At 46.5% G+C, this 24850-nt stretch overlaps 1 protein-coding gene and 1 long non-coding RNA gene across 2 annotated transcripts in view; both read left to right on the top strand.

Moving 5' to 3' along the window:
• Positions 1-2018: 2018 nt before the first annotated feature.
• Positions 2019-15865, top strand: LOC109391337 (uncharacterized). The gene is made up of 3 exons (XR_002125788.1): positions 2019-2133; positions 2741-2926; positions 15767-15865. It is a non-coding gene; the product is annotated as an uncharacterized LOC109391337 (long non-coding RNA).
• Positions 15866-16137: 272 nt separating this feature from the next.
• PSMB7 (proteasome 20S subunit beta 7) overlaps positions 16138-24850 on the top strand; it is a 57777-nt gene continuing 49064 nt past the window's right edge. The window contains exons 1-4 of the mRNA XM_019658831.1: positions 16138-16246; positions 16670-16763; positions 17570-17667; positions 18918-19058. Coding sequence (XP_019514376.1) covers positions 16185-16246; positions 16670-16763; positions 17570-17667; positions 18918-19058 — 395 coding nt within the window. The 5' untranslated portion in view covers positions 16138-16184. The remainder of the gene's footprint in view (positions 16247-16669; positions 16764-17569; positions 17668-18917; positions 19059-24850) is intronic.

Below are 24850 nucleotides of genomic sequence, written 5' to 3' on the forward strand. Positions count from 1 at the left end.
ACACACACACAGACACACAGACACACACACAGACACACAGACACACACACAGACACACAGACACACACACACACAGACACACACACAGACACACACACACACACAGACACACACACACAGACACACACACACAGACACACACACACACACCACACACACACACACAGACACACACACACACATACACAGACACACACACACCACACACACAGACACACACACACACACAGACACGCAGACAGACACACACACACACACAGATGCCTTGTAACTCTAGGTATGCATGTGAGTATGTGCTTGGGGTCGATGGGGATTTGGGGGCAGTGGGAAGAGGATCCCACTTAATGGGCCCCAAGCTTGACACCCTCACCACTGACTGTGGCAACCAGAGGGCACAACAACTATTTAGTGCCAACCTGCTTAGGGCCCTCCTTAGCCAGTGCAGAAAGGCAGAAAGGAGAAGCCCTTTCTACCCATCTCCCCACCTATCCCCCACCAGTCACTAGGGCAGCTCCAGAAGCGGAAGCTGGAGGCAGTTGATGTAGTGGCCTTGAGCTGAGAGTCAGAACCCCTCCTTGCTCCGACTCCTCATTCCAGGACCTTCTCTGGCCACCAACCAGTGTAGGGACCTGAATGACTCCAGGTCTCTGCTCTTGGTCCTGGCTTTCCTCTTCTGTAAATAGGGTAAGATATTAGGAGCATCAAAAATGTTAACATCAGGGCCGGCTGAATGGCTCAGTTGGTTAAGAGTTCGCTCAAGAGTGTGAGCTCTGAGCAACAGTGATTCGAGTCCCAGCCTGAGCTGAGCAGCCGCTGAGCTGCCAACAGGTGGCAGGATGACTCAGCTTAAAAAAACAAAAAATGTTAACATCTTTGACCCAAGTAACTCTTCTCTATGGAATTTGTGCTTCGGGGACACCAAACTAAATGAGCGTGAAGATGTTCATCACAGTATTATATACAATATTGAAAAAATTGGGAGCTACCTATGTCCAACAAATACATTATGACTTGTCCACATGAAGAAATACCATCAAGCCATTAAAAATGAGAATTGTGAAAACAACATAGTGATAAGAAAACTGCAAATGATATAACAGTAAAAGGAAAAGTGAATGCGAGTGAGATGCCTGGAGCTGCAGCAGCCCAAGGGACCATGAGGCAGCAAGTGTGTCAAAACGCAACCTATCAAGGAGGATGGGGCAGCAAGATTGAAAGACCCTGGGTCCATGACATGGTTGTGCTGCCTCCCAACCTAGAGACCACCTACTGCCAGTCTTTTGGTATACAAGGACAATGAGCTCTCATTTATTTAAAGCACTGTTGTTGTTAGTTGCAGCTGAGAACATTCCTAACTAACATATGGGCGAAAACTTGAAAATCCAGTGGATGGTGCACAAGATTTGGAGTTAGACAAGCCCTTGTTCAAATCCCGTTTCCCCTATTCTGTTACTGTGTGACTTTGGGCAAGCCACTGTCCCTCTGAGCCTCAGTTTCCTCAGCTATAAAATGAAGCTAATGCCACTCTCACCGGTTTGGGCTTTTCAAGGATAGAACGACATGACCGATTTGGAAGTGCTTAGTTAACAGTTACGTGATATTTAGGTTTAGTCTCATTAAACTAAAATAAAAAGAAGTAATGAGCTATTGTGTTTGAGGAGTGGAACTGATCATGAATTTTTTTCCTCTTTTTTTTTTTTTTCTGCTCTGGCTGCCTCTCTCCCGGGCAGTGACCCTCCTTGGAATGGAAGGGTGTGCACCTGTGGCAGGGGCTGTTTCTTGGTCCTGTATGGAGGCGGCAGTAGGTGGAGCTCGAGACTCATGGCAGAGGTGGGCGAGGCGCTGGGCTCTTCACTTGGGCCCTGGCAGGCGGGCGGGCGCTTGGGAAGCTCAGCATCAGCGTCTGTGACTCGAGGTAAAAATAATCAGGAAAGGACAGCTGCTTCCTTGTCAGCAACCAAGAGGGAAATAAAGCTCACGTCCCCTCCAGCGAAAACCTGCTCTCCGGGTCCCCTGGCTCCTGCCACCAACTGCTCGATGTCCGCGTGCCAATCCAATTTGAACGCCTGTGATTCACCCAAGAGAGGGCTTATTTTAACTTCATCAAGCACAGAGAAAAACATCCAGGCTGAAGTAAGTGGGAGGGGAGGAGCAGCTGCTTGCGGGCGCAGACAGGGGGTGGGGTCCTGGGGCTTCCGCCCTTCCAGGGGTTGGACTTGGGGTCCCATCCTCTGAATCTAGTTCAACAATCGACCATGTCGTTAAAATTCAACCAAGGCTCAAGTAGCACCTGGTGAGTGCTCCCTGAAATCAAGGGATAAAGTCCCAGCTCCTCTGCCCAGCTCAGGAAGTCCTTTCCTATGTCCTCAGCCTCCTTTCCTGTCCCCTTTCTTCTCCAAACACCCTCCTCTGGGGCTGTACCAGGCTTTTCAAGAAAAACCAGACATGCTGTGCTCTCTCACAACTCCACGTCTTTGCACATGCCATGCCTTTCTCCTGAAATGCCTTTCCTCTGTCGCCCTGCCTGCTGGATGTCCACACACTCCAGAGAGTTCCTAGCCATTCTCCAGGACTCAGTTCGGTGTCACTGGCCACTTTCCCACCCCTCTGGGCAGAGTGAGCTGTTCTCTGTGGGTTCCTGCAGGATTTTGTACATCCCTCTGTTTCAACAAGTAAGTGGGGGCCTCCCTCCCTTCCTCGCCACCCTTCTATCCATCTCTCCTTCCCTTGTTTCCAACAGATGCACTGAACCCCTCTTCTCCACCAGGCCCTGTGCTGGGTGCTTGGGACAGATGGGAATCCCGGCTGACCCCTGACCTCACACAGTACCATGTGGACCATGTCAGCGTGAGGATGGGTGACTCTCGGGCTGCAGGGACAGTGCAATGACAGAGCTGCCCAGAAATAGCTGCCTGCAAATGACAAGGTGAATAATCATGTTTGTTTGTGTTTCTTTTTCCCCCTTCCTTTGTTTTTTTTTTTTAATCAACTAATGTGCACAAGACACATTTCTGAGCTCCACTCCAATCACAGGAGACTTACATTTTCAGTTTATTCATTCCTCTATTGTTTTTATGAGCATGTAGTACTTCAATGATGAAAATAACAGCAAACTTTTAGATGATAACATTTAAGTAATATAATATCAAGTCAGCAATAAATTAAGTAACCATTGAAAAAATAAGAAAAAGAATTTAAAGATGAAGGTTTCCTTTTTGCCTGACTTGGTCTCTAAGAAGTGTCAGCCCTGTCTCCCCAGGAGCGATTTTAGTCTGCCTGCGTGGTTAGGAGGGACAGCGGTGTCCTGGGCAGCCTGGAGCTGGGATGAAGGACTAGGACTGTGGGACATGTCTCCTGCCACCTGCCCCCTCCCGGGTGGGAACAGGGGTGGTTGTTGTTTGAGCCCCCAGCCCATCTGCGACCCCCACTCCCATCCCAGGGTTGAGTGAATAGTTCAGGGGCAGGACTCTGGGCTGGGGAGAGGTTTATTTTGCATGTTTGGTAATTTGGAAAATCGTAAAGTTTGGTTGTTTCTTAGGCCATGTTGGAATGTCCTGGCATCAAGGAGAGTGTGTCACCATGTCCCAGGCTAAGTCCCTGACTGGGTGTGGTTGGAGCTGTTGAGGTGGCCTTTGGAAGGTGGGGAGAAGAGTGAGGGGAAGAACAGGGAATTCTAGGTGCGTATGGAACTGGGAGGGAGGGAATGTAGGCAGGCCTAGGAACAGAAGTGAGGGGTTGATGTGGTGGCTCAGAGAGGTAAAGCAACTGGTGCAAGGCCACACAGCTAGAGTGGCTGAAGCAGGCTTTGACCTCAGGTCTGTCTGACTCCGACACTTACACTCATCATTTCCCATGTGCTGGCTTGAGACATAATCCCTGGGGTCAACCTTGGAGCCCTTCACAACTTTGTCCTCTTGACCCCACACACACTGGGGCCTCCAGGTGGACCTGCTCAGGCCCACCGCAGCGGGCCCCTTCATGGTCCCAGCTGAGAGGATGGATAGGGAAGCCCCTTCTGTTAAGACTGAAGCACTGCAGGGCCGGCCGAGTGGTGCATTGATTAAGAGCTGGCTTGGGACGCCAGAGGGCCCTGGTTCGGATCCCATATATGAGGGCCAGTGACACTGCCCTCTACAGCTGAGACTGAAGCACTGCAGAGTAGAGTGGGGAGTGTCCGGCCTGGGAGTCAGGCAAACTGGGGTTCACTACATGCTCGCTGTAGTGGACACCCATCACTCCATATGTGTCTAGCACACCCACTTCTTTGGGGGGAATTCTCCTCCCCCACCATCCATGTGATTCCACTCCAACTGAAAAGCAAGTGAACAAGTAACACAATAACCACCAAGTGTGAGCTTGGGCCCTAGTTTGGCCATTCCTCTAGTCATGTGTGTCACACTGGCTGTGACATTCAGAGCTCTGCCCCTAGATGTCTCGTGGAGTGAGAAGAGCAGGGGTCCTGACTGAGGTTTCTAGGTTGAAAAGAAACAAATAGTGGAGCTGCTGGTGGCCATGGGTCATGGAGTTAAGTTTAGCTGCACGTAACAAAAATCCCCAAATAAAAGTGGCTTAAACATGCAAAGGTTTGTTCATTTACTTTTGCATGTAAAAGAAGTCTGGTGGTGGCCAGTCCAGGGCTCATTCCAACTGGGTCAGTCAAACAAGAAGAATGGGGCCTTCGCTGCCATAATTTAGGGAAAAGTCACGGGAAAGTAAAGCCAACCCAGAGAGAGCAAAACCAAGAGCAGGAAAGAGGTCTCCAGGTCACCCTTTGCGTACCTGAATCCAGTCACCTCTGAAACTGGCAGTGAACAATTGGTTTTAAAACCCAATTCTCCAAAAGCCAGTTCACTAAAAGTCAATTAACAAATGATTAAGTCACTTAAGAAATGGGCAATTTGCCACCTGAATCAAATGTACCTATTAAACGAAAATAGTTTAACTAGGATTTAGAAGCAAGTCTATGATTTCTGTGGCAGAGAACTCCTCACCCTTAGAAAACCAGCACCTGCCTTCCTACTGAGCACCTGACTGTGGGACGTCAAGGAACTAGGAGATGTGAGCTGTCCGTCATGAGCCGGCATTTTCTGGTCCTCCAAGTGATAAGGTCAGGTGGGTGCAGCCTCACTTCATCAAGTGATGGAAATCCGACAGGCCCTACCAGGTCCAGAGGTCAGGCCTTATATGACAATGAGGCCCAGGCCTCGATGTCACCTAGGTGTACTGCAGATGCCTTGCCCTCAACTCACACCTAAGCCCTCAACTCTGAGCCTCCTGCCCCCCTCTTATAAGGCCCTTGTGATTACACTGAACCCACCTGGTTAATCCAGGCTCCTCTTCCCACGGCAAGATTCTTAATCCTATCTGCAAAGTCCCTTTTCCCATGTAAGGTGACATCTTCACAGGTTCTGAGGGTTAGGGTCAACATCTTTGGGGGTACCTATTCAGCCTACAGCACCTACCAATGATGTGGGCATTCATTCATTAGTTTCATTCATTCATCCATCCAATGGTTCAGGGATCGGCCAGAGCCTTGCTGGAGGTGGTAAGAGCTTCTATCCCAGGGAAAACCAGAGGCTGCCATGTCCTGTCCCCAGGCGCTCCGGCTGCAGCTCCACTCCACTTGATCTCACGGCTTGGCCACTGCCTTGCTGTGGATATGGGCACATACACGCAGGCTCCTTTCTCTCTCAGCCGGAGAACGAAATAAATTCAGTCTGCTTCTGACCCAACAACACTCACAGAGCATCTGTGCTGGGCCTGGGACGTCACGTGCATTTGCTTTTTGCCACCCCACAGGGTGGGTGTCTTTATAGGCATGGAAGGCTCAGAGAGGCCAAGTGACTTGCCCAAGGTCACACAGAGAGGAAGTGGCAGATTGGAACGGAGATCTAAGGGGCTCAGATCCTGCCTCCTCCCCCTTCATGGAACCATAGACAGGTCACAAGGACAGCAGCCTCTCCTCAGCCCTGAGTCATTTTTCCTTAGCCCCCCAATTTAGAGTTCTAGTTCAGTTCCCTCTCAGTTTAGCAGGAGTCCACTCTTGGCTCTTGGGAACAGAAGACATTAGGCTTCCTGTGCTGGGGCCCCCCTGGCTACCTGGCCCCCAAACTACTGTCACCTTTTAATAGATTTCTCGGGGAACGAGTAATTTGTTGCTGGTGCCGGCTTGGCGTTCAGCAGGAAGTCCCTGCAGGCCTGGAAGGTCAGCGTGGAGCAACTCAAAGGCGACTGCTGGAGGAGGATACTGGGTCAGTGCTGGCCGCTCAGCACAGCCGCACCGCCAATTACCACCCGGCCTGCTTCCTGCCGCAGACGTGCCTAGGGCCAGGGCTTTGAACCCTTGCAGGGAGGCCAGCTTCCAGTAAACAACCCAGGGCAGCGGACAGATTGACAGCAGCCGTGCAGGAGGATGGGCTGGCCACTGGTTCTGCTCGCTGCTCCTGCTGGCAGATGGACAGGACTGTAGTCCCCTGGGGAGATCCTATAGTCAGGGCTCAGAGGGGCCGTCAGGGAGTCCAAGCGTCACTGCTGGGTAGACAGGCTCCTGCCAAGTCCGGTGGGGTTTCTAAGCCATAGTTTCTGGGCCAAGGAAAAAGATTTTTTCTGGGTGGTGGGGGGGACAAGCCTGGTCTCGGTCCCCTTCTCAGCCGCCAGCCTGGGAGCAGGGATCTGGAGAGAGCCCACAGATGGACATCAGCGCCTTGCTTCTTTCTCTCTCCCCAGGAAAGCCTCAGAAATGTCTCACGGGCAGTGGTGGCACTGCTGGCTTCCACCGCCATTTGTCTGGCAGGTCACGGAAAGGATATGTGCTCACTGTCTGATTCCGTTCATGTGAAGTTCTAGAAGTTTTAGATATTAGAAAGTGGTCGCTTTATAAGGGATTGACTAGAGGGAGCGTGAGGGAACTTTCTGGGGGTGGTTCAGGTCTGGTTATACATTTATCGAAACCACCCAACTGTATCCTTAAAATCTGTACATTTTACTGTCTGCACATTATACCTCAACAAGACAAAAGGGAGGTAAAGAAGAAAGGGGACGCAGAGGCCTGGAGAACCTGGGAACACACACACACACACACACACAGAGAGAGAGAGAGAGAGAGAGAGAGAGAGAGAGAGAGAGAGAGAGAGAGAGCGCGAGAGAGGCTTTTCTCTTCTACATTTTCTTTTCCTCATTAAAGTTGCAAAAGAACACAGTTTTTCTTCATCTTTGCACCATAATTAATATCCTTCCGTGTGCAAAAAGGACACAGACGAGATGTGAAATGAGGTGTCCAAGCAGGCGGGTGTCCTGTCTCCTTGAGATGGGGCCATCAATTAAAGCCAGGCTGCGGATGCTTCCAAGACAAAGAAATCTGAATGTCCACCCAGCCCCTGCTGCCTCACTCCCTGCCTGCTGACCTCCTTCCTGCCCCCCTGGGCTCAGAGGCGAGTGGCTGTTTCTGTGGTCCGTGAGGCTGGATGGACCCAGCAAGTGGTCCACGCCTCGCTAGAGCATCTTATTGTGCCAGAAAGCAAAGAAGCACTCAGGCTGCCGGGGGCCAGCTTGAAAGGGCTGCAGTGGCCAAATTTGAGACTATCAGAGATCTAAATGATTAATAAGAAGAATGGATTATAACACATAGAATAAAAAAAAATCCTTGAACTTTAAAAAAAGAATAGAAAACAAAACAAAGCAAAAAACCAGAGGTGGCAGGATATGGGAAAGCTCTTCCTTATAGGAGAGTGCCAACTAAGGTGTGGGAGAGACAGAAATTGGCATCTTACAATCAATATCATAACAACCGATTTGGGCAAAACTCCTCAGGAGGTGCTGTCACTATTGGGTAGAAGACCACTGGGAATAGGATATGCACCATCTCGAAGAATAACCCACAAATTACTTTTTAATTACAAAGAGAAAAAGATACCTCTACAGATGGAGAAAAATTACAGACACCGCCTAACTCAAATGATTAAACTTAACACCACTAACATTGGAACAAGCCAGTGTCACATGTCCCCTGATGTGGTGTCCTGAGAAGGACACAATGTCACTTACAAGACACTCCTGCCAAAAATGCTTACCTGCCCAAATCATCAGACAAATCCACATTGAAGAACATTCTTCAAAACAGCTGGGCTGACGTCCTTTTGAAAGAGGAAAAAAGCTTGGAGATGTTTCAGATTGAAAGAGGCTAAAGAGTCATGTGACTGAATTCATTGGGGGATGCCTCTTGGGATCCTGGGTCACAAAAATCCTAAAGGTGATATTGGGGCTATTTGAGTGTGAACTGGGCATCAGATAATAATGCTGAACCCATCTTAAATTTCCTGAATGTGATAATGGTATTGTGGTTTTGTGGGAAAATGCCCTTGTTTTTAGGAGACTTTTTCTAGTATTTAGGAGTAGAGTGTTGTGTAACTTTCAATTGGTTCAGGAGAAAAGAGAATGAGAGAGAGAGAAAGAGAAAGAGAGAGAGAGAGAGAGAGAGAGAGAGAGAGAGAGAGAGAGAGGTGTTTATTGTACTTCTATTGCAACTTTCTGAAGGTTTAAAAATTTTCAAAATAAAAAGTTGGGGGAAAATAATGAATATTTACAGTAAAGAATTTGAAAAAAAAATGCAGAGAGGCACAAACAGGAAATAAGAATGACATGATATTTTACCAGTGAGGAAGTATCACTATTAATAATAGGATGGGTTTCTTTTTTACGTATATACCCATATACATAAAGTTGGAACTGCATACATTCTGCCCATTTCTCACTTTCTTTTGTGTCATCAAGCATGCATTGAAGACACAATTTTTAGTAGCCTCATATATTCCATCATAAATTATTTAGCTATCTATCCCTAGCCCCCCAATGCAACACATCCAAAAGGGACCCACGTGGACCTGTCACCACTGCCACCACACTAGATCAGGCCACCTTGGTCCATGACTTTATTTTCTTTTTTTTTTTCAAAGATTTTATTGGGGAACTGGGGGAGGGAACAGCGTTGGGGAGTTAGGGAAGGGGAACAGACAAGTTGCTGTCTTTTTGTTCTTCAGTCTAGTTGTGGAGGACGTTGCTTCACTGGCCCATGTTGGTATTGTGATCATTGCACTCTTCCCGGGTGAGGCAGATCGGTCGCCGGTCATTGGATGGCCGCTCACGCTGGCTGCCGGCCACTCACGGTAGCTTACAGCAGCCCACTGCAGCCCCACTGCAGCCTATGCCATTGCCAGCGACTCACGGCAGCCCAGCTCCAGGTAGAGCTGTTGTTCACCATCTTAGCTGTAGAGGGCGCACCGTCACTGGCCCATGTGGGATCCAAACCAGCGGCCCTGCTGCTCAGAGCTTGCGCTCCCAAGCCAACTCTTAATGGACGAGCCACTCGGCCGGCCCCATGACTTTCTTATTTTCCATCTCTTCCTGTCCATTCCATCTTCCAACCAACTACCAGGCTGGTTTTCACAATACACCGATGTGATCACATCATTGCCCAATTAACATCCTGGAATCAGCTCCCAGGTCCTGCCCACCTTGGCTCCTGATGAGTTTTGGGCTTCCCACTCCCCCTCTAACTCCTCTCACTGAACGCTCTCCAACATGCCCAGCTGTTTCATGACTGCGTGTATCTGCTTACACTGCCCTTTCCTCTGGAGCACGTATTCTCTCCTTCCTGCACCCCCACCTAGCCTTTTGGTACCCTGCGCAGTCCATCAGAATCTTCTGGTCCCTTAATCTTCTTATTGATCTCTGTATCCATTCTGCTTCATGGCAGTCTTTGAGTTTCTGTGCCAGACACAGAATTGGAATTTGTTTAAGGAATGTCTGAATGAATGAATGAATGAATGAATCAATGAATCAATGAGGTAGCGTTCTCCTAGCTGTGGAAGGGCGTGGCAGGTCTAGAACCATGGAGAAGATGATGAGACTGGAGGATGTGCCTGGGTGGCCATCTTGCAGGTGGACCCTGCAGGGCTTGACTGGAGAAAGCATCCGTCAGCTGTTGTCCAGCAGCCTGTAGGACACCTTGTCTTTTGGGTGATATGCTCTGCTCAAACTCCCTTTGGCAAAGAGGCAGCCTTTCTCCTCAGAGAGGTCATGCTTTTTCTGCACTTAAAGCCTTCCATAGCTCCTCAGTGCTCTTGGGACAGGTCATGCTTCTGTGCCAGGCTACAAGGCCCTTCGTGATTGGGGCCTGCCCACTGGCTAGCTTCACCTCTCCCACCCCACCCCTGCCCCGAAGCCACACAGACCTACCTGCTATTCTGCAGACCTGACATGCCCTCTCATTCCTTGCACCTTTATCTGAGCTATTCCCTCTGTCTGGTATGCTTTCCCCTTCTCTCCACTGTCATCCTCTAAGACAGCGGTTCTCAACCTGTGGGTCGCGACCCCTTTGGGGGTTGAACGACCTTTTCACAGGGATCGCCGGGTACTCATATGTGGGAGTATCTGCATGTGGGCCTGGAGACGGATAGAGGAGCGGTGTCTCGGTTCCTAAGGCCATCGAAAATATGTGTTTTCCGATGGTCTTAGGCGACCCCTGTGAAAGGTTGAGAACCGCTGCTCTAAGACCTTGTTTCAGCTTCACTTACTCCAGGAAGCCCGCCCTGACCCCCCAGATAGTCATGTCTACCTGAGTGTCCCCTCTACAGGGAAAACAGCCCCACTGTCTGCAGCCTGCCTTCTAGGGACCCAAACCTCTGCTTTGACTCTCCCTTATTGTGTGGCCATGGGCCACTTCCTGGGCTTCCTGAGTCTTAGTTTCTCCACTTGTTCCTTCCCCACTTAGGGCTTCCCTTCCTCATGGGTTAAGAGAACGAGCTATACTGAAAGGGAAGGCTGAGTTAAGAACAAGTGGACAGGAGAGGCCTGGGTTCAAATTCTGGTTCCCTTGCTAACCAGGAACCTCCTCTCTGCCAGCTGATGGTTCCCCACCTGTGAGCTGAAACCATAACAGCACCCCCAGGGGGTTGGCAGAAGTCATAGGGTTGTGGCACGTAATGTGCTTAATATAGTGCTGACACATAGAAAGATCTCAATAGATGTTAACCATGATGGTTAAACAGGTGGAGAAAGAATTTGTAAACTCTAGGGCCAACCCACTGGCACGTTGGTTAGGAATTTGCTTGGGAGTGTAAGCTCTGAGCAGCAGGGTCGCTGGTTCAGATCCCACATGGGCCAGTGACGCTGCACCCTCTACAGCTAAGATGGTGAGCAACAGCTCGACCTGGAGCTGGGCTGCTGTGAGTCGCCGGCGACGGCGTAGGCTGCAGTGGGGCTGCAGTGGGCTGCCGTGAGCTACATGAGTGGCTGGCAGCCTGCATGAGCTGCCATGAGCCACTGTGAGTGGCCGTCCAATGTTCGGCGACCAATCTGCCTCAGCCAGGAAGAGCGCGATAATAATAACAACATGGGCCAGTGAAGCGACGTCCTCCACAACTAGACTGAAGAACAAAAGGACAGCAACTTGTCTGTTCCCTTCCCCGACTTCCCAATGCTGTTCCCTCCCCCAATTCCCCAATGTAATCTTAAAAAAAAAAATTTGTAAACTCTAAAGCGCTATGGAAGTGGGAGGTGTTCTCGTGATTTTCTTGTGACTTGTGACAGGCCCCGGATGGGAAGAAGGGAGGATGTCCACTCCTGCTCATCACCAGGGGCTGGCAAACTCAGGGCTCATCTCATCTCCTGGGGTGAGCAGTTAAACACCCATCTCAGGCCCTGCTTGCAGCAACTGGGACTCGGTGGGTCTTGGCAGTGCCCCAGAATCTACTAAGTGCCCCAGGAGAGTCTGGAGCAGGCGGAGGGAATCCACGATCTGTGCCCTCCCACTGGAGCTGTGTTGCTGTGGCCCATGAAGCGAGGCTCAGCACCTGGGTGCTGTGCCAGGAGCCCTGGAGCCTGGAGCAGCTGCTCTAATTCATGCAAAGGAAGGTGCCCAGGTTTGCCCTGTCTATTTATAGCTTATTTATGAAGAAGGAAAAACAAGGACCCAGTTGCCTTAGCAACCAGGAGCATCATGGGCTGCTTTCCCTGCAAAGGGAAGATGGCCAAGTCTTCTTGTGGGGGGCATCCCCTGGATGTGTGTATAGCCTGACAGAGGATGGGGCGAGCCTTTCAGGGCCTGTTTCATGCTGGGTTCCTAGCAGCCTGCTGGTCCAGGGAGGGTGCTTGCCTGGCCCTCGGTAAATGCAGGCTGATGCACCCTCTGGTCTCCTTGTCTTGGTGCTACCTCCTGTCTTTTGGGCACCCACCCTGCTGCTTCAGGCCCTTTCCTGGTTGTGCTCTGGCACACGTTTCTTAGGGTACTTGGCACGGTGAACTGGAGGAATAGTTCCCAGATCAACGCCCCTCAAGGCTGTGATCAGTCGCAGAGCTGGCACAGAGCCTAGCACCAGGGAGAGGTTTAATAATTATTGAATGATTGAATGAAGGAACAAACGAAGTACTTTACAGTTTACAGTGTATGCCCTCATTTGGTGCCGGTAAGGTCAGGGAAACTGTGATGTTCTCCCATTTCACAGATGAGAAAACGGAGATGAAGAGACCAGCCTACGATGACACAGCTGGGAACTAGCCCAGCTGGGATGAGAGTCGTTGAGAAGGAAACCTTACTTTTGCTTGGCCAAAGCTTCAGGGAACACAGGAAACTTGGGTTCCAGCTGGGCCATAATTGTTGAGGGTTGAGATGGGAGTGGGTGGTCAGGGAAGTGGTGCTGTGCCTGGTCAGGGACTGGGAGGGGTGTGGTTTGAATCTTGACTCTGCCACTTATCAGCTGTGTGACCTTGAGCCAATGACTTTACCTCTCTGGGCCTCAGTTGCCTCACCCGTAAAGCAGTGCAATGATGCCTGGTCCTTAGGGACTGCTAGCTTCCTGAGGACAGGCACTGTGACTGTCTCTTGAGCATCTGTTTTCCTGGTGTCTGGTACATTCTAGATGCCTACAATGATCATGAGATCCTGTATATAAAGTGGTTAGACCAGAGCTCAGGACATAGGGTGCTCTCGGAAAATGTTAGTTGTTATTGTATTATTAGGAACTGAGACCCTGATGGCTACCCTGAAGTCACACAGCCAAATCCAGAGCAGAAGTGGTGACTTTACTTGTCAGTTGGGTTTGGTGGAACTGCCAGGGATTAACAGGACTGTGTGTCCAGACCCTGGGGAGGGCATTCTGGGATGGGCTGCCCCGGGAGCGGCAGTTGTGTTGGGCAAGGAGGCTGAAGCAGGGGCTCTGATCGCTTGGGATGCAGAGCTGCACTCCACTCACAGGGTGTTCCAGGCCCTGCCCCAGGCTGAGCTGGGTTTCTTGGCCTTGGGCATCATCTCTCGGGCTTCCTGGAGGCTCTCTGTCGCCCTCTGCTGGGCTCTGGCGGCCTCTGCTGGGCCACCTCCAGAGCCCTTAGGCAATGCCACCGCCTGAGCTCAGTCAGGGTGTGAAAACCATACCTAAGAGACCCAGTTATGAAGAGAAATGTCCTGGGGACAAACTGAGGTAACACCTTGTTTCCACATCCTTCTCCGTCTCCTCCAGCTCCCACCCAGACCCTATGGCAGGACACAGGCACCCCGCCACCGTCCTCTGCGGGCTGCAGGCTGCTCTGCTTACCTTCCCTGACTCATCACAGATTCCTGAAGACAATGTGCGCCCAGGGTTTTCTGCTTGGTTTTGCTATGCTCATGTGTCTGTCACTCCTGCCTTCTCACCCCACCAGCTCACACTTTGTCCTTCTGAGCCTCTAGGCTTCTGAAGCACCCCATCCCACCGCGGGTTCCCTCCATCAGCCCTTAGCACGTTGGGCTCTGAGTCTTTTGGGGGACTTCTCCCTTCCCTGGGACTGTGAACTCATGAGGTGTATTAGTCTGCTGGAGCTGCCCAAACAGAGCACCGCACACTGGGTGGCTCAAACAACAGAAATTCACTGTCTCCCAGTTCTGGAGGCTAGAAGTCTGAAACCAAGGTGTCGGCTAGGTTTGGTTCTTTCTGGGGGTGTTTCAGGTCTCTGCCCTAGCTTTGGTGGTTTGCTGGCAAAATTTGATGTTCCTTGGCTTGTAAAAGCATCACCCATCTCTGCCTTCATGTTCACGTGGCATTCTCCTGTGCACGTCTGTCTCCAAATTTCTGCTTTTCATTAGGACACCAGTCATGCTGTATTAAACCCCACTCTAATAATCTCAACTTGATTACCTCTGTAAAGACCCTATCTCCAAATGAGGTGCTGGGGACTAGGACTTTAACATATGCATTTTGGGGGTGACATAATTCAACCCATAACATGAGGAGAAGAACTACATCTGATTCATCTGTGAGTCCATTCCTTTAGAGCTGAGCCCAGAGAAGGAGTGAGAGAGTTTGATGAGTATTATAGGGGCTGTCTTTCACTCTATAATCATTTACTGACCCCACAGTGTTCAGGGTATGTTGGGCTGTCCTGTCTAGGTCTTAAGAGTTGAGTCTCTCATTGGGAGTAAACTCTTCTACAGCAGAGTCCAAGTTTTTTTATTTTTTACATTCACCACAGTAGAAAGTTGGTGACACAGGAGATACTCAAACGTTTTCATCAATAGATTCCTGTGGAGGCAGGTGGGTGAGTATTTTCCTAATTTCACACAAAAGACCCAGAGAAGTAATGAAAAAGAACTTAACTTTTAACAACTATTTATTGAACACATAGTCGTGACAGACACTGGTTCTAGGTGAGTGGGACGCCATTCATTCCTTCCTAGAAACATGCCTGATATATAGGAGGTGCTCAATAAATATTTGCCTAGTGAATACATTAACTCATTTCACAGTTATCGAGGCTGTCATTTACTTGCTGTGCAAATGTGAGCAAGTTACTTCACTTCAGTGAACCTTTTTCCATCAGTAAAATGAGTTGAATTACATAACTACATTTTAGGGTTGTTGGCAGGATGAAATAAATGTATTAACAATAATAGCTATTTATTTAGAAGCTGCTATGTGCCAGGATAGATGCTTTCCATGTACAATTTTCAATTCTCCCAGGAGCCTTTTAAAAATTGAAGTAAAATTAACCATTTAAAAATGTGCATTTCAGTGGTTTGTAGTACATTCACAATGTTGTGTAACCATTACCTCTATCTAATTCCAGAACAGTTTCATCACCCCAAAAAGAGACTCCATACCCATTAAACAGTCATTCCCCATTTCCCCTACCCCCCATCTCCTAGCAACCACTAATCTACTTTCTGTCTGTATGGATTTGTCTACTAAGAACTTTCACAGAAATGGAACCGTACAATATGTGGCTTTCTGTGCCTGGCATCTTTCACTTAGCACGATGTTTTTAAGGTTAATCTACATTGTAACATGTATCAGTGCCTCATTCCTTTTTATGGCGGAATAATATTCTGTTGTATGGACATACCACATTTTGTTTATCTGTTCATCAGTTGATGAACATTTGGGTTGTCTCCATTATTTGGCTATTATGAATAATGTTGCTATGAATCTTTGAGTGCAAGTTTGTGTGAACATACGTTTTTAATTATCTTGGGTATATACATAAGAGAGGAATCCTGGGTCTATGTTTAACTTTTGGGAGAACAGTTTTCTGGAGAAGCTGCACATTTAACATTCCCACAAGCCATATATGAGGGTTCCGGTTTCTCCATATCCTCGCCAACACTTGTTATTATCTGTCTTTTTTATTATAGCCATCCTAGTGGGTGTGCTGTGGTACTATTGCATGTGGTTTTGGTTTGAATTTCCTAATGACTAATGATGTTGGACATCTTTCCATGTGCTTTTTGTTCAATTCATAGCAGCCTTTGGAGGTAGCTGTTATCTCTATTGGACAGCCGAGAAACAGCTTCAGAGTCAAGAGGACTTGCTCAACGCAAGGAGGTGGGTGTGTCTGTCTCCAAAGCCCCATGGAGCCGAATTAACAGCAGAGACTCTGCTCTGGTGGGCAGGAGGCCTGCCTGGTGCGGCCACCTCGGACAAGCCCCTAACTCTCACCCCCAACCCCCAGCTCCCGGCGTCAGTTTCTCTTCCGCGCCACTTGGGGCGCTATACTCTAAACACCTCCGGGCTCCTCTAGGAGCCCGCAACTCCTAAAATCCCTGGCTTTAGCGTGGCGTTTGCCCCGCCCCTTTGGCCCAGGTCGCCGGCGGCGCCGGAAGTACTCGGCTCTTTTGTTGTTTGCTCCCGCCTCCGGCCTGGAAGTACTTTCTTGAGAAGATGGCGGCTGTGTCAGTGTGCCAGCTCCCGGTTGGAGGTTTCTCTTTCGATAACTGCCGCAGGTACGACCACGCCTGGGGCAGGGTTCAGGGCGGGAGCGGGAGTGCCCTGCCGGGGTCGGCGCTGGGCCGCGGCCTGTCCTGGGAAGCCCCTGGGAAGCGCGGACGGCGGGGCCTGCTGCTCGCGGCCTGTGTGACTCAGGGGAATCAGAGCCCGAGCGTGGGTTTCTCCTGAGGCCGGGTCCGCTCTCCCACTTTTCCAGCGCACTCAGACACCTTCCATCTCCGTCTCCTTAGGCAATTTGCCGCCCCTCTCTGACGCTATCTTTGCCGAGAAAACGGGACAATAGGACTGATATTGGGGGCGTTGAGTGAACAGATAGATGGGCGTGCAAGTAAATAGTATGTTGTTTTTTCCCGAGTTCCTGCCAGTGCGGCGCAATGTGGCCCTGCCGTTCAATGCTGTATTCTCTCATTTGCTCTTAGAAATGCCTTCTTGGAAGCGGATTTTGCAAAGAAAGGGTACAAGCTTCCAACGGCCCGGAAAACGGGCACCACCATCGCGGGGGTGGTCTATAAGGTAAGCCGGGCCACAAGCAGCAGTGACTCAACTGATTGCATGAACCAGGCCTCCTTTACTTCTCTGGGCTCCGTCTGGAAGGGCACACGTTACAGAGCACTTTAGGAAAAGGCCTCTTAGGAGAGACTGTTAGGAGGTTTTGTGTGTTGATCAACAAGTTGATATTCTTTCCTTCACTTTGCAGAGTTTTGGACAGGAGGTCAATTTACTTTTCTGTTTTAAGTTACTGCTTTAGAAAGTAGGGTGATGTAATGGGAGAACACAAGCTTTTGGGGTCAGACAGGTATGGCTAACCATTTAACTTACACGCTGCTTCCAGTTTGGGGGCCGGCCACTGTCCTTCTCACAGCCATACTTTCCCTATCCATCAAATGGAAGGACAACTCTGCCCTTAAATTGTTGTAAGGGTCAAAAGAGAAAATGGTTGTTCTTGTTAAAGGTAAAGAGTGACATCTTTTAAAAAGAAATTGACAGAGGTGTCTATTTTAATGGAAGGATTTCTGCATTTTAATCCAGACTTTCCCCATATTAGCTCTGATTTGTAAGGAACTCACTGAATCTCGGAGCCTCATTTGAAAACAGGAATTCCTGCCACCTACTCAGGATTCAACCAATAACATTTATTAATAAGCCTTTTCTTGAATTCTGAAAGTATAGCATAATATTTCTAGTAGGCGTTTTGGTGAGGGGATAGGTGGTTGGGGGAGCAGGGGATGGCCAACATTGTTTTCCCTAAACTAGAGTAGAGAGCTGTGGTTCATATATGTAAGACTTTTTAAAACTGTATATTTGTTTTAAAAAAATAGGATGGCATAGTTCTTGGAGCAGATACAAGGGCAACTGAAGGGATGGTTGTTGCTGACAAGAATTGTGCAAAAATACACTTCATATCTCCTAACATTTAGTAAGTATTGATTAGTTTGAATAGCTCTTATATTTTCAAACATGTCAGGGCTAAAATTGAATTTACTGTGTTTCTCCTTAAAACCTGTCGTTCAATCTGTATTTTATTTCTCTCTCTCTTAAATGGCATTTTTATCCACCTGTCTCCTAAGTTAGTCATCCTTAAGTCCTCTCTTTGCTTTGGTCTTCGATTCATTTGGCCTCTGGTTCTGCCTTCTGTGTGCCTCTTGAATCCATTCCCTCCTATCCTTCCTTCTGCTAAATTTTTTTCTCAGCTGGACTATTGCAGTTGTCGTTTAAATGGCCCCTCTGCCTCTGGTCTCTTCTCCATCTCTATTGTTCACTTTTCTGTCATATTGGATTTTGTAAAACACAGATCTGATTATGTCCCTTTCCTCTTTAAAAACTTTTCAAGAGACTTTTCACATGTTTACACTGCTTTAAGGATAAAATTGAAACTCTAGAGCATGATATTTAAGGCCTTGCACAATCTCACAGAAAGCTTACCTTATTTCAGCCTAGTTAGCTGCCATCACCCCTTGCTCCAGTTACACCTGGACTGTCCCTGAGTCCCTTATGTCCCTATTGCACTCCTCTGCAAGCTATTTCCCCTTTGCTTATGCTAGCCTCTGCTTAGAAATGTCCTTTCCTCTCCTCTGTTTATACAGTGTTTTTATTTTATTCTTCCAGATTCAGCTCATATGAGACCTCTTCTCAAAGATCAGAATTAATTGCTCTCTCCTCCAGTTTCCATAACATTTTATACCTCTGCTACTGTATTATATTATACAAGGTATATGTTTTGTTTACCGGTATCTCTTCCATTCAACTTTGAAGTCGAGTGCTAGGACTGTGTTATATTTTTATCCCCAGCACTCAGTGCAGTAACTGGTACCTGGTTGTAAATACTTGGCAAATATTAAATTGTAAGACTTTTAACATGCCATGCTCTTTTGTACAACTTGGATATATTTGTAGGATAAGTAAAATGTACACTCATTTAGGAACACAGAAACTAGTGATTGCACATGTTCCATTGGACCACAGAAAATATATTGGTATATATATAATTAGATACATATTCTCAGTTTTATGTTTATTTGCTTGGTTAGAGAGAGCGGTTGTAGTGTGGATGCACTCAAAAACATCTCTCTTTATACCTGAACTTCTTGGAAGTTATCCAAGAAGCTCTACTTCTAATCGAGTCTTCTGGTGATTGAATTTCAGCTAAGTTTCTATCATATTTTTTAGTTGTTGTGGTGCTGGGACCGCTGCAGACACGGACATGACCACCCAGCTCATTTCCTCCAACTTGGAGCTGCATTCCCTCTCCACTGGTCGGCTCCCCAGAGTTGTGACGGCCAATCGCATGCTGAAGCAGATGCTTTTTAGGTAAGGTTCCAGGACGAGGAGTGATAGAGCATCTATTTCTCATGGCTTGGACTTTGAGCCAGAAGAAGCCCGGAAGCTGGAGAAAAAGCAATCAGAAATACATATATTATTTTAGGAATCAATTGTTACTAAAAAGCCATTTTAATTTCAAAGGCTTTTGATAATGGATTTGAATTTATGGGGTTGTTTTTTGTGCGTAAATCACATGTGACTCGTTCGTCATTTCCTGAGGCATAGGGATATTACTGGATTAAAAAACTTTTTGTTCAGAGGAGGAAAGTTAGAGCTGGAGGGAACCTTTGAGTTCATCTTGTGAACACACACACACACACACACACACACACACACACACACACACATAAACATAATGAAAAATGATAATATTAATGTTAACCAATATTTATCTATATCTTTGTGCCAGGCTCTGTGCTACTTGCTTTCTGCATGATTTCGTTTTAGTCTTTTAATTCTGAGAGGGGCTTCTTCAGTTTATACGTGAACATGGAGGCTTAAAGAGGTCACATGCCTGACCTGACCTTCGCTCCCCTTTAATTCCCACAGACAGTTCCTCTTAGTAGTTTTGTTTTTCCTTCTTGCTTAATAATTACATCATCACTTTATGTTTGTATAGGTCTTGACAGTTTTTAACTTTTAAGTCCATTTTCTCATTTGCTCTTCGTGAAGAGAGGCAGTGCATTATAGAAGAAATAGCCTGGGTATTTAGTCTTGGGTTGGAATACTGGCTTCTCTTTTTGGGACCTGCCTTAACCCTTACCAAATACTCTCCTCTTTCCTTTGTAGAATGTGCTCATCTTGATACCTTTTTTTTCTTTCCTTTTGAGTTGACTTGAGATCTTGATTCTGGTCCTCCTCATTCACTAAGCAGCCACACAAAACGTTTCTTTATCTCGGCCCCAGGCGGCAGCAGCAGTTGCATCTGAGCCTGACAGTTAAAGAGAAGCAGGAATAGAAAGGTAAAGTTATAAACTGGCGACTCAGAGGTCATATTCAGCTCATAGAGAAATTTTATTTGGGTCATGTAGTGTTTTTAAGTAATAGTGGCTGATAATTATAAACTGGGAGATTTGAATTAAAAATCTGGATTTCTGGCTCCTTCTGAAAAAAGTTCAGAAAGAGGGTGGTGTAACATGTGGCAGGAATCTTCTGGAACTGAGTGGCAGATGCTGCCTTTGAAAGTCGGAGTATATGTCTGGTCTGTGCATCCCTGCCCAGTTCACTTCCCTTTGTTTCCTGCTTGTCCCTGGTCTTCCTGTAAATTTGCGGGTCTTCACCTACGAGTCTAGCACGGCCCCTGGACTCTCAGTAAGTGGATATGAGATTTAATGTAGTTCTATAGCAGCAGTAGGATAGTTCCCATTTTACAGGTGAGGAGACCGGGACTTAGGAGTCATGTGGGCAAGGAGCCTAGTCATAGCCACCTGATTCCTGCTCCGACTGCACTGCGCCCTGTGTCAGTGATGTACAGTTATTTGTGTACATCGTCATCATCCTAACCTGGAGAATTTGTGCCTATCAAATAAATTCTTCCAGTATAGTGTGAGATCTTGTGATAGTATATGTCAAGATTTCTGCAGATATTTGTGATTTTGATTTTAAATACAAAGCTCCCTCTGCTGGTTTGTATAGTGCATTACATTTAAAGCAATTTTTAAACTTGTAAAATTGCAGTAAATAGAAAATTTTGAGATTTCTTGCAGTGTCATTTAAAGCATTTAGCTAAATCTAGCAGATGTTTCTGTTATCTCTTTAGAATGTTTTAGGAATTCTGAATTCTCTTTTTGTCAGTGTCTTATTATTTTTAGTTTTACATACTTTTAAAAGATAAATTTTAGGACCGGCCAAGTGGCGTGTTGGTTAAGAGCTGGCTTGGGACGCCAGAGGGCCCCCCCTCATCCCACATATGAGGGCCAGTGACACTGCCCTCTACAGCTAAGGTGCTGAACAGCAGCTCCACCTGGAGCTGGGGTGCCCTGCTGCAGTGGGTTGCCATCGGCTACCATGTGTAGCCAGCAGCCAGCGTGAGCGGCCGTCCAGAAGCCGGCGACTGATCTGCCTTGCCTGGGAAGAGCACAATGATGGTGCCAACTTGGGCCAGTGAAGCAACGTCCTCCACAGCTAAACTGAAGAACCAAAGGACAGCAACTTGTCTGTTCCCCTTCCCCCAATTCTCCAGTGCTGTTCCCATCCCCCAATTCCCTAATTAAAAAAATCTTAAAAAAAAAAAAATTTATAAAAGTTTTGAGAGGAACATTTAAAAATTTAAACCAGGATAATTATGACCCTCTATATCTTATGATATTTTTGTTGAGTTACATAAAATGAATCAGTGCTTTAAGGAATAAAAGCATAGGATTTGACTAGAACTCTGGTTCAAGTCCCTTCTGCAGCACTTACAGATGAGTGACCTTGGGCTGTTCATCTCACTTTTCTTAGTCTCAGTTTCTTCCTCACTAAAATGGGGGTAATAGTTTTTGTCTCTCTTGACTTTTGTGGAGGAACTGGGTAAAAAAGCAAGGCTTATGACTACTTAGTACAAGGTCTGGTACACAGATCCCCACAAAATTCAGAGGCTGAAAAAGAGGACAAGGTGTACTCTTCTTGCTGTTACTGCACCTTTTCCCCCCCGAATAACTCATCTCCTGTTAATGTGAATCAATGAGAAAAGAGGGTTTGATAAACCAAAGTGGGTATCTGTTTCCTTATATAAGCAGGAAATACCTCATGTTACTTGTCTGATATTTAGATGTAGAAGATGTGATACTTTTTCCTTCTGAGCATGAAGCCCCCTTGTTCAGTCTCATAGAAATCTTGGTGATACATACTGTTCTATATCCTGGAAACTCTTTGAATACATAGAGGCTCTTTTATCTATTTTACTATATTAATTATACCCTTATTTCCCTTGTTTTTTTATTTTTTTAAAGATTTTTATTTTTTTTTATTGGGGAACACCAGGACCCATCAGCTCCAGGTCAAGCAGTTGCCCCAATCCAGTTGTGGAGGGGCGCATTTCAGTGGCCCATGTGGAATCGAACTGGCAACCCTGGTGCCATGAGCACTGCGCTCTAACCAACTGAGCCAACTGGCCACTCCATACCCTTATTTTCCTTATAAGTCATATACAGGGGATGCCAAAAAAAGTGTTTACACATGACTTGTATTCATCTTTTGTTATTGGTGTTTATTGAATATTATAATTTAAATACAGTTTTTTCCTTTCTTAAAATGCATATACATTTTTTTGGCACCCTCTGTATATTCGTTGCAGAAAATTTGGAAACTATTGAAAAGCCCAAAGAAAAAATAAAAAACAATTTTGCGATTCAGGGAGAATCACATTTTGGCTGGGTACATAAATTTCTAGTCTGTTAAATTCATTTATTCGTTTGTTTCACCCTTCCATATTATTTGTACATGTTCACAGTAAAAAAACAAAACAAAAAACAACTAGAAATTACAGATAAACTAAAAAAATAGAAAAATTATCTGGATTTCTACCATCCATAAGCAATTGGTGCTAACAAATTACACCCATGAAGGTTTTTTCTGTTTAATAACACGGTACATATTTTGTTCTGTAAAAAATGTGATCATAGTTCTACATATCCAATAGTACAACCTAATATTTTCACCTACCATATCATCTTGAATAGTTTCCATGTTGGTGCGTTTCAAAATGAAAATCTGTTAAAAAATTATTATAAAAGTAATGTACGATCATTGTAACAACTTCAGACGCTTTAGAAAAGTGAAAGAAGGAAGTGAATGTTACCTGATCTGCCATGTAGACACATACATTGTGAATCTTTGAGATATATTATTTCAGACCTTTTATATTATGCATATATACTCACTTATGCATTTGCAAAAATGGAACCCCGCAGTAGGTGTTGTTTTGTAACTGACCCTATAGCTGACATAATAGTATACTGGGAAGATTGTTCCCATCAGTACAAGAGCTCAGCATCCAGAGTTTTTACCTCGAGTCCATGGAGGAGTCCTAGAGACTCATAACTCGCCTGAAAGAGTAAAAAACTTGTGTATGTACACTTCTTTTTTTTTTTTTTTTTAAGATTTTATTGGGTAATTGGGGGGAGGGGAAACAGACAGGTAGACAAATTGCTGTTTTGTTCTTCAGTCTAGTTGTGGAGGACGTCGCTTCACTGGCTCATGTTGGTATGATCATTGCGCTCTTCCCTGGTGAGGCAATCGGTCGCTGGTCATTGGTTGGCCACTCACAGCGGCTCCTGGTAGTTCACACCGGCCACCAGCCGCTCACGTAGCTCACAGCAGCCCAACTCCAGGTTGAGCTGTTGTTCATCATCTTAGCTGTAGAGGGCGAGCATCACTGGCCCTCAATGTGGGATCCGAACCGCAGCCCTGCTGCTCGGAGCTGGTGCTCCCAAGCGAGCTCTTAACCAGCTGAGCCACTCGGCCAGCCCTATGTACAGTTCTTATGGGAGTAGGTTTCCACAGTTTTGATCAGTTTTTCAAAGGAGTCTGTGACCTATAAAAGTTTAAGAACCATTGATGAATATCATAATTTTTGGTGGTATCACAGTATTCCATTCTATTAACCAGTTTTTGATTTCACGATGTTGCCTGTTTTAAGGTCCTTAAGATATTACAAGGTATTCTTTGAACCCTTTGGGACATAGAACCTGTAGGTACTTGTGAGATTAATTTCTTAGGCTATATTCTAAAGTAAATTCCTAGAAGTGGAATTGCTGGTCAGCTGCATATTTAATGTTTTGATGTATGTTGCCGAAATTATCCTTGACAAAGTTGTACTAAGTTCCACTACTGTGAGTAGTGGACGAGGAAATGTAGCATGGTTTTTAATGATTGTGTAGTGTTCTGTTGTATAGCTGTGCTAGGTTAGCCAGTTCTCCCGCTGACTGTTTCCATCATAAACAGTGCTGCAGCAGACTTTCTTGTGCATTCATTTCTGCATATTTGTCCCATTATGTCCTCAGAATTAGATTCCTGGAACTAGAATTTCTGGATCAGTTTTTAAGGACTTCAGTAACTTCCAAAACATCTTAGACTCTTTTAAAGGCATGAAACATGTTTTAGTTTGGAAGAAAACTAGCTGATTATTATGGAGTTTATTTACACTCCCTGTTTGGTAGTCAGCTGGTGTAGTGGACCAGGCACTGGACCGGGGTGGGAGTGGTGTGTTGGTGGTTCTGGCTTCTAATCCCAGAGCCACAGAATGTAGCCTTGACCTTGCTGTTAGGTCATGAGCCTTAGGACGACCTTCTTCCCCTGTCTGAGCCCCTTCTTCTTGAGTCTGCTTCTGAAATCCTTTCCTGCTCTTTAATTTTTCACATATAAATAGGAGATTCTGAAATAACAATTTGGTACTCAAGGGACACGGGAAGTATTGGACTCGACTACTCTGTTTATCTAGAGCAGCGGTTCTCAACCTTCCTAATGCCGCGACCCCTTAATACAGTTCCTCATGTTGTGGTGACCCCCAACCATAAAATGATTTTCGTTGCTACTCTATAACTGTAATTTTGCTACTGTTATGAATCGTAATATAAATATCTTTTTGATTTCCGATGGTCTTAGGCGACCCCTGTGAAAGGGTCGTTCGACCTCCAAAGGGGTCGCAACCCACAGGTTGAGAGCCGCTGATCTAGAGCGTTTCCTGATGGCTCCCTCTATCTCAGACAGTCTAAAATTATGACTTTGATTGGTTCTTGTGTTAATTTATTTCAGTTTTAATGATTATATCTTTAGGCAAATTCAGCATGAGTTGGTTT

Source organism: Hipposideros armiger, unplaced genomic scaffold (assembly GCF_001890085.2).
Source record: "Hipposideros armiger isolate ML-2016 unplaced genomic scaffold, ASM189008v1 scaffold_290, whole genome shotgun sequence".
Classification (NCBI taxonomy): domain Eukaryota; kingdom Metazoa; phylum Chordata; class Mammalia; order Chiroptera; family Hipposideridae; genus Hipposideros; species Hipposideros armiger.